The 13,875-nt window shown below is 36.7% G+C and overlaps 1 protein-coding gene across 1 annotated transcript; it reads right to left on the bottom strand.

Annotated features, from left to right (window-relative positions):
- Positions 1 to 53: 53 nt before the first annotated feature.
- LOC149426342 (beta-1,3-glucan-binding protein-like) lies at positions 54 to 11,821 on the bottom strand. Its single transcript, XM_089650715.1, has 7 exons — positions 11,712 to 11,821; positions 11,378 to 11,597; positions 10,814 to 10,950; positions 6,339 to 6,502; positions 5,982 to 6,233; positions 1,743 to 1,984; positions 54 to 474 (listed from the first exon to the last, which is right to left on the bottom strand). The coding sequence occupies exons 2-7, from the start codon at positions 11,588 to 11,590 to the stop codon at positions 364 to 366; spliced, it is 1,119 nt and encodes a 372-aa protein (XP_089506841.1). The 5' UTR covers positions 11,591 to 11,597; positions 11,712 to 11,821; the 3' UTR covers positions 54 to 363.
- Between the last annotated feature and the right edge of the window lie 2,054 nt (positions 11,822 to 13,875).

Here is a 13,875-nt window from a genome sequence, read left to right as displayed (position 1 = left end):
ATCTCAATAATGACAGTGATTTCCCACTTGAGTGATTCAATAAAAATCGTTAATAAAGAAGATGGTACGTACTTGTTTATTTTATTATCAATATAAATAGGTTAAGAAATACCTGTAAAATTGAAAAAACGACACTCTACACAACATCTGATTTTGCATTTCATCAACTTAACTTATTACGTTAGTGAGAAAAGGACAAAGTGGTAGTAGGCAATCTCTAGCAATCGTAATCTACTAACATAAATTTTACAGATTTCGGTTACCCATGCAACAAAATAAAGCAGAATTTTATTTATTTTAAAACAATACTTATGGATTATTGAAGTCATATTGTTTTAAGTGTAATTCAACAGATGGTATTATTTACAAAGCCCAGACTCTGACATAATCGACTTGGAGGGCTGCATTGTCACTGTTTCCAAGTCCCCAGGTTGCTAGCCACCTATTTCGGCCATTCCAGAAATCTCTCATGGCCTGAAAATAAATAATAAAAAACACCAATTAAAATATTATGGAAAAGAAAATTTCAATGGCTTTAGTTTTTTAAATGTGAATACCGCACAAGGGTCTCAATTACTCCCAAACGTCAGCCAGTGAGACTATGTCATCTCCAATATTATTTAGAGGCTGCAGGTAGTAGGGAGGTAAAGGAGACGTGGAAGAGTATGGTAGGAAAGCACATGGTTATTCAGATCTGGTCACCAAACACGGCAGAAGCCATTTCTTTCACTAGGGCGATACTGAGAGTATCTTGCACTCAGTGATTGATAAATTAATGTAAACAATAAGAGGGTTAAGTTCTTCTTTTTTTACTAACATGAATCTAGTCAGTTTTTATGTCATGGGACCAGTCCTGGATTAGTCAATAGGCCGCGGCCTAGGGGCGGCAGAGTTCAGGGGGCGGCACTCGCTCGCTTTGGTAAGTCGTGTATTCGATTATAAACAAAAAAAGTCCCCGTGGATAGACAGAGTTTTATAACTAAGAGACGATAAATATCATTTTTTAAAGGCGCTAATTCCTAGTACTTTAGTTAGATAGTTACTTATATTTATGCTTCTGCCCGGGCGGCAAGGTGGCGGCGGATCGGGGGCGGGTGATGTGATGAACAGTCACCCCCGCTACCCTTGCGTACAGAAACAAATTATTCTGGAGAAAGGAGTTTTTCCTGTTTAAAGCGTGTGAAAAATTACCAATGGTCTTCACTGTCGCAAGAAAAACTTAACTCTTTGGCTCTTCTGAGCATCTGACTTAATGAATACCATAAGCTATGAAGATATTATAGATGATTTTGTCAATAAAAAAACCCGAAAAAATTGTAATTCTTGTTATTAAATTTTACTAATTAAATTAAATTGTACTAATTTTAATTTTGAATACCTACTTCCTACATTTGAATATTTATTTTGAAAATTGTGTGTCACCTAATGGCAGCCTAAAAGTGAGTAATTATTTTTTTTTTATTTTATTATTTTTTATTTTTTTTTTAATTTTTTTTTTTATGTCAGATATTATCGGTGGCAATTTCCAAGAAGGGGGTAGGGGGCGGCACAAACGAAGTGGCCTATACTTGTGAAAAGTACAAATACGGCCCTGCATGGGACCATCAAACAACTGACACTGAGGTTGACTTTATCGACCATGGTTGCAGACCCCTATAATTATTTTGAGTTTTAAAAAAAATATTGCTAGCTTGTCATTAAGAATGGGTAATTATAATCTGATAATCTGTTATTCTCATTACCGTTGGTGAGTTGTTGCTCCACGGCTTGGGGTCAGGGTTGGATGCACCATCAGGGAAGTAGTTGGTTCCGCCGACAGCCAAATTAAGAATTATGTAGAACTCCTGATCGAAGGGGGCCATTTTGGTTCCGGACCTCCAGGGGTTCATAACATTGGGAGTGAAGCCACCGCTCTGCCAGAATCCTCCTTTGGTTGGAGCAATGGTTCCCATCTCAACTCCATCAATGCTGAACTTAATGTAGTCTGAAAACATTAAAAAATTAATGTTATTACAAAGATTAACACTCACGAGAAAGTAGGTACTGACTGAAGCCGTTGGAACCCCTTTGTGGAGATTTCATGTTAATATTCATTGTTTTTTATCATCAAATGTAACTTAATGGAATCTGTTTTATGATGATGATGCTGGTACCATTATTTGAGCATTGGTAATGATGTTATGAATTTGAGACATTTTTATTACGGTTTTGAAAAACTTGACAATATTTGAAAATCTACTACCATCACAGTAAGCGGAAATGTTGCTTGTGTCTCAATGTAAGACTTAGCCAGACAGAATTGAACTCGATTCCTAGGTGGGACCCAAACGCCATGCCAACTCAGTCACTGACCATATTGTAAGATTTTGCCGAAGTAAAATTATTTATGATTATATATTATAAGTACATAAATTTGATATAAGGTTTCTTACAACAGAACATAGGAGTCAGACTATGGTTATGATTTCACTACAAAGCTGAAGAGCGATGAAGAAGACGGAAGACGTGTGGTCGGCAGAGTTTTCGTTTTGCGCGGGTATAAATATGATATTGAATTATGTTATCTAACATTATGCCTTATACAGGGTGTCCGGAAACTCGTAGTACAAGCGGGAAACTGGTGAATCTACATCACATTTGGAGTCGATTTTGTAGTATATTTTTTTTTTATTTGAGCTTTCGTTATCGAGTAAATCGACTTTGAAGTTGATTTTTTTTTTTTTTTTTAATCAAATTCTTATAAATTATTACTGAAGATCAAAGTACCCAACTAATTAAAACTATTTGAAAGTAAAACAAATGAAGAAACTCGGATTTGAAGCATTATTTTGAAATCACCCTTCATTTAACCCGGTGTAATCGTAAAATATTTCTGCTCTGCAGGGTTAAAACATCTGTTATTCAACCCTAAACACCAGAAAAAACTTTAACCCTAAAATAGCCGAAAAATATTTTTTTTTGTTTTTTTTTTTTTTTGAAAATGTTCAAAAAAAAAAAACTTTATGTTTTTTTGGGTTCCCCATGTGGTGTAGATTCTCCAGTTTCCCGCTTGTACTACGAGTTTCCGGACACCGTGTATATTAACACAAATGTCATCCCACGTAATAGCTCACGAATTTAGCCTTAGTTGTACTTAAATAGTCCAAACTTCAACTTTTTCTGTTGAACTTGCTGTAGTGTCAGAAGTCTAGGAAATACCATCCAGGTGATAGACAGCTGCTTGTCGGTAACCCAGTGAATTCTATCAGCATATTAGTGGACCTTAGCTTCTAGATTTCGGTAGAACACCCACTTTATTGTGTGTGCACTGATGCTCATTTATTGACGTCCACTGGGAGTATACGCAAGAAATGTCTTCCATGTAGATTTGAATGGAAACCAATGTCGCCAGTGAGTTAGTACATTTTGTTTCTTTCCCATTCAGCACGCACTTCGTCTCTCTTAAGGCTCCGACACACTGGTCCAACTTGCGCAATGCGTTAAGACATCTAGACAACTTACAATTAGATGTTTTGCAAATACACTCATCGCACACAATGCGTACATGTGGCAAGTATCCCTAAAAGATCTATTTCCATAGCAAATATCTAATTGTAAGGTGACAAGATGTCTTAATGCATTGCATACATGGGACTAGTGTGTCTTACCATTACACTTGTCTGACATTGTATATCGCCTTCCCTTTTGAAAATTTTATGATGATTATGAAACACAGTTATTGTGTATCTGTAATTGAAATTAAGCAAAGAATGGACAGAATTTTGGATTACGAAAAACACCCAAATCGCATTTCTTGTTTTCTTCTTTATTCTATCCTTCAAACATAGTCAATAGATGGGAATACTGTTAAATTTAAGCCCACTGTCCCACGGTTCGGTAAGCAATTGACATAAACTAAATGCTGCTCTGACCCTGCTCAGAAAAGTTCCAAGTTAAACTGCGCTACAGACCGTTATCTTACTATAGAGAACTTAATTTTCTGCGCAGGGTCTTACAGCACTATGTTTATGTCGATTGCTAACTGACCCGTGGGACGATGGGATTATACATTTGTCCACTTACCGATATTTAATTCTATAATATATTATTTATTTCGTTGCGGTTTAGAATTTTCTACCAATCTTTTCTGTACAATAAACCTTGGTGGAGCGATATCTTCCTATTCCGTGTAGCGAATCTCTTTGGTTAAAACAATGATTAAAGAAGTGGTTTGCAATGTCAAAATTATACATTGAATACACAGTAAAATTCGCTTAAGAAGTTCCCACTAAAGAAGTTTTATGAGTTCGGCAGTAAAACTAGTGTCAAAAGTCGAAACACCTGTGAAATGAACCCCTTTTCAAATGTATGACTTTGCTGAAGCAAATTATGCGAGACTTTGAAAGTAGGTAAACAAACCCTCTTTCTACCACGAGTCAACGGCTGAATGCATCACAATGTTTTAAACGTTGATGACGTTCCTTGAAATGGCTTTGGCCGTGTTTGGTGACCAGATCTGAATAGCCAGGTATTTCCCCATCTCCTTCCCATCCCTACTACCTTAAACCTCACAACATACCCCAATTGGGGATACCATAGTCTCATTGGCAAGATTAGGAGCAGTTGGCACTCTTGTGCGGTTTTACATTTAAAAATAACAATAAAAATTACTACAATATGGTACGTAATTGAAATTAGATACAAAACAATAAAAAAACAAAAACTTGATAAAGCTTTGTAATATTATTCTATTTTAATGATTGTTACCATCAGAAGTGTAAAAAGTAATATTAAGGTGATGCACTACGTCGTGTAATATTTTAAATTGAGCCGCTATCAATAACACCCCTTACGTAGATGGCGATAAGGTTTAAATTCCCGCTTAACACCATCCGCCTGTTTTGATTTATACAAGAAAAAAACATGGCCAAAAAGTGCCTTTTATTTTATTTTGTGGATGTTCAGGCATAAATATTAAAATTTTTTTCGATCATTTTATAAATAACTTAATTTGCCACACTATACAATAAAATCATAACCGAAAATGGGTTCGTAAGTAGGAGATTTTGAACTTTAAAGCAGTTTTCATAGGCCTTTACATTATTTTTTCTGGGCTTATAAAAAGACTTATCTAAAAAATACTCGATTTATTCAAAGGCCAAGATGTATTCTACTCGCAGTATTTAATTAAAGCATCTGAAACATTTCTAGACGACCAAATTTTGAAACCAAAACCACATGATTTTGCATTACTACGCATGGCATCGCCTTAAAACAGATTTAAAGAAGTTAAAATATAAAATGAATTTAGATCGTGTAATAATTTACGATTATTACGACCCGTGACGTCATGACAACAGTGGCTACCCCAAAGATGGCGCGAAACGTAGGTAGGTACTTACTTACCTAGTGTAATTTGACTTGGGACTGAAGTCTGATTTTTTCAAACAAAGACGCCGTTTGTAATATGTCATCATTTAGGCATTCGGCATTGCAATAGTTCGTTTGGGAGTTGTTATTTTACCGCTGATGATTTATTTACTGGACATTACTTACTATATATATATAAAGAAATTAAAATACTAAAAATTTTAGGTCGCCTAATTAAGCACGCGAATATCGGTAAAGAGCCGCGTGTGCATTCAATTCCTGTCACTTGGATGCGCGAAATCGAGATATTGGACAGATATTTGTGGGCCATTTTCAAAAGGAAAGAGAATACAAACACACCATATAACATACGAAACTCGTAAATTGGATTTTTTCGTTTCCGATAATTACCTATTCTTACTATGTTGTTGAGATATGTTTAATTCATTTTACTTGTGGATACTAAATACACATATTACTTAATACTATGTGCACAATACTAGAATTAGCTTAATTTAAAAAAAAATACAAAATTTGAATCCCACTTAAGAAGTTTTCCCACTTTGTTTGTCACAGGTTTTTTTTCCGGTCCCTTGGAAAACTTCTTAAGAGAGTTTCACTGTAAAGTCTACCTGGTGTCCATTCCAACTGGTACTTTCTGAAGGCTGCGTTGAAGCCGGGAACCTCGTTCCTCTCCCAGTGAGCCGTACCCCAAGCATCAAGGTTGGGGTTAGGTCCGTAGTGCAAGGTGGATCCAAAATTTTCAACTCCGATGTTCTTTCCTCCTGCGACCAGAGCCCTGTTTCCTCGAGACTCGGCGATGTCGATTTCTCCAGAAGAAGGCCAGGTTCCGTACGAGTTATGAGTGGGCAGCATCCAGATAGCTGGAAGAATAGTTATTTGTGTTATATTTTAGTTCAAGTATATTGTATTTTATAAGTATAATGGATGCAATATTTTCATAAAAAAGGATAAAGGGTTTTTCTTACCTGGCCACAACCAATCTCCTGTGGGCATTTTAGCAGATATCTCGACCCTTCCATAACGGAAGTTAAAGGACTTGACGGTGTGGATGCGAGCGCTTTTGATGGGGTTTAGGATGTTGTCCGGGGTTCCGGTACGGGAGCAGCCCCAGAATTCAGCATTTGTGCAGCTAAAAGCTGTTAAATTTCTTCCATATTTATTGCCCTTGAAATATTAAAATATTTTGAGGGTGTATAAATATTTGTATTTCTTGAAAATTATTACGAATAAACATTGAAAACACACATGAAATATCTATTTTATAAAATGAATCGGATATAAAAATCTTAATTAGGTACGGTGATATTCCTTTAAATCAGTTATCATTTTTATTATTTATTCCTATCACATAAATGGTTCCATGCTAACTCAACACAGTGACTATTCAACAGAATTTTAAAAAGTGATGTAAAGTCATTAAAATCGATGAAATTTTTTTTTTACCTAACCTAACCTAACATAACCTAACCTACTTAACCCAGTTAATAAAGTTTTTGTTTCACCACTTTCCATGACATTATATTATAACTTTTTAAAGGTGTGATGAATTATCATTTTGATGATTTATCCGGTCACCCACATAAATAACGTGTACTTACCTACAAAAATTGCATGGGAAATGCAATAACTAATACAATAATGGCACCAACATACTTATGAAGTAGGTATCTCACGAACAAGAACAATGATTGCCTATTGGTCTTGGCCTTATATTCTATTATCTTTGGTCTTGGCTGTCAATAATAATAGTCTTACAGGTTGCTGGCCATTGCTGGCCGTCAGTATTGTCGTGCCTCGTCAAGATTGTCGTAATATGTAAAATAAATTCATAACACAAAAAAAATATCTCATGCTATAATATAATTCCACCAAACTTTAAAAAAATCATGAAATTATTCTTAAATAATTGCATTTGAACCTATATAGGGGGAGTACGGATATTATCGGACGCATAGTGTTTTTCATTTGTATTTTGTTGTTATTGCTTCAATATACACGATTTATGAATCAATCATTAGTGGAAAGGACAGATCTACATGATATGCTAATTTTAAAAATCAATAACCGTCACTGTTCCCCAAAATATAGATTTTAAAATTACGAAATTTTCGTTTATTATCGGAATTCGACGGGTGTTATCGGACAAATTAGCTCCCTGGTTTAACACTGTATTTTATTTTATTTTATAATAAAACGGTTTCTATACATTACATTTAAAAGACTTCACATATATCAACACAATATCTTTATTTAAAAAAAATACAATTAAGAGAAATACAAGAAAAAGGGTAACAAAATATTTGAAAGAATTGTCTATTATCGGACATCAAAGGTGGTATCGGACACGAAAGTAAACAAAAAATATTATTTTTTTTAATTAAAAAAAGGATTTTTAAAAAGTGGTAAAACCATGTTAAAAATTTTCACAACACGTTATGATATACTGAAAATAATAATTATTTCTGGCACAATTCACATTTGTAAAAATGCTGGTAAGATTCAAGACCTGTACAATTTTCATGGGCCCATCCGTGACAACCTTGGCATTGAATCCAGTCCTCTTCGAAGCTTTCTCCACAGATTATGCAAACTTCATTTTTGTTGTAATCCTTATGTAGTTTTAGTTTATCTGCTTTCTTAAAATTGATGCTGTTAACATTATTTTCTTTGTTGTGTTTGGGCGGATTCTTTTTTGATTTACCGATTTGAAAATCGTTTTGGCGTTTACTGTTTCCTGATAGCTTTTCTTGTTTTATTTTGATTGGGAGACCCGGTACTTGTATTTTCGCTTCATTCTTTACAATTTCAGAATTCTTTGGAAGTGCACTTAAATTCAACGGTTTTACTGAACTTCTTTTTATTTTAGTTTTATCTCCAGTTTTTTTCTCCTGCCCTACTTTTATACTATTAAGTCTAATCTGAGTTTTTTGGCATCGCTCTTCTTTTTCCGTTCTTCCATTTTTCGCTCTTTGGCTAATTCCTTCGCCTTAGATTCATCGCGTTTATTTTCAAGATCCCTTTTATAGGGGCTCGATGTCAAAATTTCTGAATTTGTGCAACGCCTTTTTCTGGAATTTGTAGCAGAAGAATCCAGATTAATTCATTAATAATAAGCAGCTCGACGCTACTTAGGTACGTACTTGCTACTTGCTACTTAGGTACGTACTCGCAGTCGAAATCAAAACAGAGCAACCTACGTACTTCAAGCACCTACTTGTCTATTGGCGACAATACTATCGCAAATCCGTCTTTCACATTACGAGAACTCGCCAGAAGGTTCGAGTCTACCGCCTAGGCATAATTGCCGCGACGCCAAAAGTTCGCGAAAGGTCCAGATGGAGCGAGTGGCCTCGATTTAGTTGCCATTTAACTACCTACTGTTGCCATCGGCCGTGTAGTATAAATAAGCCCGACGCAGCGAGTCAGTCAGTCAGTCATCAATTTGCCAAGATCGCCGTCCCTGGCAAGCGCTACTCGGATTACAAGCGCCCTGGTTCCAGCGTCTCTGACCAGCGCTTCTTCCTCGCCACCATGACCACCACGAGGACACGCAGCATCCTCACTGGTCCACTCCGCTCCCGCTCAACTGCCTACAAGGTCCGCCGCACCTTCGGCCTCCCGTCAGCACTGGGGTATTGATTCCCCAGATCGCCAGTGCCTGACAGTCAACGAGTCCCGGTCACCAGCGCCCGGCGTCGACTCACTGACCAGCGCCTGACCAACACATCACCGCAGCAACCGGAGTATTCAAAATCTGTCCTACATCATCTCCTCGTCACGGCAACTGACTCAATAAACACAGTGACCTTCACGACACCGCCTTTTATTTTGTGCCTCACTCTCCTGATCCCCAAAAATTCATTCTCCGTGTAACAGCATAATTTACAGGAGAAACTATTTGATTAGTTCTATAAATTTGTCCCTTTCTTTTGAAGTTGATGGTTTTGGAGACGTTGGCGGGAAAGTGACCATTGATAATATTCGAGGTCTTTCATAAGGGGTAGTTATTGGAGTTGAAGCGGATTTCAAACGAAAGGTTTTCAAGATCATTGGTTCAGACGCACGACACGAATTAATAATGGGGATTATTTTCAAATCAGATGATTTCCCCAACAAAAACTTGAGCTCACTTAGTGACAGATCACGCAGTGAACGGGGTTGGTATACATTTTTGACGTTCGGTAGATTCAGCCAATTTAAATACAAGTTCTAAGAACTCATCTTTTGTTAACGGAATCAAGCGGTTATCCAAATCCTTTACATGATCGACTAAACAGTCTTCAAAAACTTTTGAAAATGTGGGCTTTTAACCACCCACACCGACGTGCAGCTCAATTGGGAATCCATTCTTCAATTTCAACAACCTGTCATTAAGTGTACTTTTAGGGACATCAAAAATAAGGCAGCTTCTCGAATCGTCATCTTCTTTTCGTGAACATATTCCACTGCCGATTTCATATTGGAATCCTTCCATTCACACCGAGCCCCTGCTCCAACTTTTTTTTTGAATCTCGGCATTATCTGGAGAAATGGAAGAAAAACAGAATGAATTTCTGAAAATATTTTTTCAAAATCAACAATAGCAAACCCTTTGTACATAGTTTTCATAGTACAACATACTTTCATAATATATATGTGAAACACTTCATTTGGTGTTGGTATATTAATTTAAATAAATAAATAAAAAATAAGAATTAATTCGTGTGTCCGATATCATCCGTAACAGCCATGTCCGATATTATCCATACGACATGGAGTTAAAAAAATAACCGTTTACCTGGTATGGGACACAAATTTTAAAACAATAGATCGTCATTTGATTGCCACTGAAATTTAGTGTACCGCCTTATATACACAAAAGTAATTAAATTAATATCGTACCTTTTATTTGTCTTCGAGTAAAGCTGAGGACACAATATCCGGGAGTCAAAGTTCGTTTTCTGGGCACAACACGACACAACCGGTCTTGGCGAGAGCCATGCAAACACTGGACACGAGGAATTAGTGCAGCAATATTATGAACTAACTTGCATCGCCCTATCTATTCTCCAGGAAGAGAAATAACACTTGGACGATAATATACGTTGTCCGATAATATCCGTACTCCCCCTACGTGAGCGAGAAGGACATAGATTTGACCCGGAATTATCGTCATAATATCGATAACCGAGTGAACTCACCGTCGAGACAAGAATTAATAGGCAGTTAAATTACACGACAATCTCCGACGATATGCAAATAGCTTGCCGGCAAGAAATTGTCGTAAAAAGTTGCTCGTTTACCAGAGTCTAATGTTTCATCGCCCACTTGACCCTAGCTTAAACACTTCTATGGGGTGAATAGCCATTAAAAAAACATGAAATGTTGAGAAGTTGTAACTTGAAATATTGACATCATGTAAATTATTCTACTTTGATTCGTTCATGTTTTTTGAACTCACCCATCGAGGTTCAAAGTTCCTGAGGAGAGGAAGCGTTCTCCGTACTGGTCAGAGAGCAGAGAAGGCTTCAGGAAGAGTTTTCCACCCCGAGTGAAGCTGTTGGTCATGCTGTTGCTGTACCATTGGAACTCCCAGTTCTATAATAGTGTAAACAATGTCATACATTTAATAAACACGTGCGTGGGAACTTTTTACCCTCGGCTGACGCACACGTATGTGATTTGGAAAGTCAAGCCAAGACGCGGCTGACGCACACGTATGTGATTTGGAAAGTCAAGCCAAGGCGCGGCTGACGCACTCGTATGCGATTTGGAAAGTCAAGCCAAGGCGCGGCTGACGCACTCGTATGCGATTTGGAAAGTCAAGCCAAGGCGCGGCTGATGCACACGAGTGTGATCGATCGACCCAAGATCCAGATTCATCCAGAACCTACACCGCTACATAAGCAAGGGTCTCTTTAAAACGATTTACGTGTACCACGCCATATATGAGCTTGCTAGGCCGTAAGCTGCAACGCGTTTATTGCCAGGTAGTTACTTAGAGGTATATAAGGTAGGTACTTACTCCGCCTCCAGCGAGGGTGTTCTCGTGTTGCCACTTGTTGACGTCGAGGACATTGAAGTTGTCTTCGAAGATGAGTTCCCCGGCGCAGACCTGTGCGGGGGCGTGGGAACCGCTGACCGTGGTCAAAGTGTGGCCGCAGGATCCGTCCCTCACCCTGGCAGAACGCACTGCCGCGAGGGCTGCCAACAACATAAATTGCAAGAATCCTCTCATTTTTGATCTGAAATTAAAAAGGTCGACGTAAAGCGCCTTAAATAAAGAAGCATATTGAAGAAGAAAGAACAAAGAAAGTGAAGAATATTATTAAATGGAATACACATCAATATAACCTTACCAAATAACAAGAATACCCAATACTGAAGAAAAACTGATTAGTCTGAACATTGGTCTCGTCTTTATATTCTCGCCGGACTTCGTTCGACTATCTACGTTGCAGCCGACTCCAAACATGCCGGGTAGCGCAGGAGAAACAATATCAAATTGCATGGACCAAAGCGGGAAAGATATATGTTCGGAAAGACACAGGATTCATTGCTATTCTTACATCCGATGAACGTACTTGCATCCCATAGTGAATTAGTACACAATACACCCATATTCTTGTGACATTTCTTGTCTCTCTCATTTATAAGTGCAAGCTAATTCAATACTACTGCAGTCTGCTATCACCCATGAAGGCAGGGGCGTCATCACTCACCAGTCGCTAGACAAAATATTTAATAATAGTTAATATCTTGAGGAATGATATTAATTAAATCGAATGACCAAATCTAAAACCGAACACACATCACTCAAGTGGATAACTTGAGCCAACACTACAAATCTGGTAGTTGTATTTTGGAGGAAATAAAGAGTGCTCCCGAATATGTGTGTATATATATATTTTTTAAATTGCCGGCAGCCCGGGCGTTTATTGAAATAACATTATCATTTCTGAGGCGGGTACATACGACTATAAATATGGTTACACATACTCATATATACCTATTAATCAATATATACACATACATTCGTACGTATACATACACATATATGTACACATACGTACTCACATACAATCACTTACGTATACTCATGCATGCACACAATCATAAAAAAATTGCAAAGTTTAAATAAAATTATTGGAAAATGTTATAAGGTAATCATAAATCTAAAAATCAAATAAAAATAAAGAAATTTATTGGTAATTGCTAAAAGGTTAACATGGAGTGTACATAGTGTCATAAAACCAAATATCTTAAAGAATAATTGGAGATTGTTACAAGGTTATCATTGAATGTACATAGTAATCATAAAACCAAAAATCTAAAAAGAATTATTGGAAGTTGTTAAAAAGTTTTCATGGAATGTATATAGTTACATAAAAACAGGAATTTCGTAGGAACTTTAAAATCAAACAAATGCTAGCGTCTAAATCTAAAAATAATAACATACCAAAAAATGGTTTAAACAAATGTAGTAGGTATTGATAAACTAAGCATGCGTGAAACACAAGCAGTTTTAATAAGAAAGAGTAAATCTCTATGAATGTAAATAACATATGTATGTAAATAGAGAGTGAGAATTAGACTAAGAAGGGATTACTAGTAACTTACTGATGCATGCCCTTTTTTGCATAGTAACTATGTGTTGAAATGTTTAAGTAAACTTTTTAGGTTTTTTTGACTGCAATAAGTGGTTTCTTTCAGGAAGGCGTTGAAAATGAGAGGTGCTAAGAAGGATTCGTGCTTTTTGGCAAAGGTTGAATAAGTTTTGGCACTTGAAGTTGATTATGGGATTTTGCTCTTGTGCTATGTGGGTGAGTAACGTGGCATGGTGAGGATTTTATGCAGTTTATTTGAATAATCTTTTTAATGAATAGTTTCCTAATATCTAGTATGTTATTTGTAATTTTTCCGTTGGATGCAGATATGGTTTTTTCAATATAATCCTAATTAATGTTTTATGAGTCATGTTGAGGGGCTTACAACGCTTGTAAGCGGCTCCCCCCCAGGCTGATATACCGTAGGTTAAAAGGTTTTGACATAGCGCGAAGTAAACATTTTTATTTGTCTTTGTGACATGATGTTTCTTATCGTTTTAAAAATAAATAATAGTTTACGGATTTTCTTTATGAGGGAGTTAATGTGAAGTTCCCAGTTTAATTTATGGTCCACTGTTAAGCCCAGATACTTGATGTTGTCAGTATGTTCTATTTTTTCGCAGAGGTGGTATGAGGATTTTGAGGGAGTATATGGGTGTAGGTATAAAGGCGGAAGGATTTTTGGTTGCCCAGTGATGGTTTTGATAAAAGTTAGGTATTTTGTTTTGGAGATGTTTAAAGTAAGTAAGTTTTTGTCGAGCCAATTTTTTATTTCTGATATACCGGTTTCCGAAATTTTGAAGGCCTTTTCCCAACATGGAGCTTTGAGAACTAGAATTACCGTATCATCTGCGTAACTGATTAACCTTATAGTCGATAGATGCCATTTTAATATCAGTAAGTTCATTTATGTAAA

The sequence above is a fragment of the Hesperophylax consimilis genome, chromosome 1 (genome assembly GCF_061612785.1).
Source record: "Hesperophylax consimilis isolate HC1 chromosome 1, BYU_Hcon_1.0, whole genome shotgun sequence".
NCBI lineage: Eukaryota > Metazoa > Arthropoda > Insecta > Trichoptera > Limnephilidae > Hesperophylax > Hesperophylax consimilis.
Note: the sequence above shows the minus strand (reverse complement) of the source record. Positions and strands in the feature narration are given on the sequence as shown.

What these genes read in the sequence shown, in the direction of transcription:
- LOC149426342 (XM_089650715.1), bottom strand. Translation starts at nt 11,590, where the DNA reads ATGAGAGGATTCTTGCAATTTATGTTGTTGGCAGCCCTCGCGGCAGTG. An exon ending in AGGAGATTGGTTGTGGCCAG is followed by an intron (nt 6,234 to 6,338) that starts GTAAGAAAAACC and finishes CTATTCTTCCAG; the next exon opens with CTATCTGGATGCTGCCCACT. An exon ending in CCAGTTGGAATGGACACCAG is followed by an intron (nt 1,985 to 5,981) that starts GTAGACTTTACA and finishes TAATGTTTTCAG; the next exon opens with ACTACATTAAGTTCAGCATT.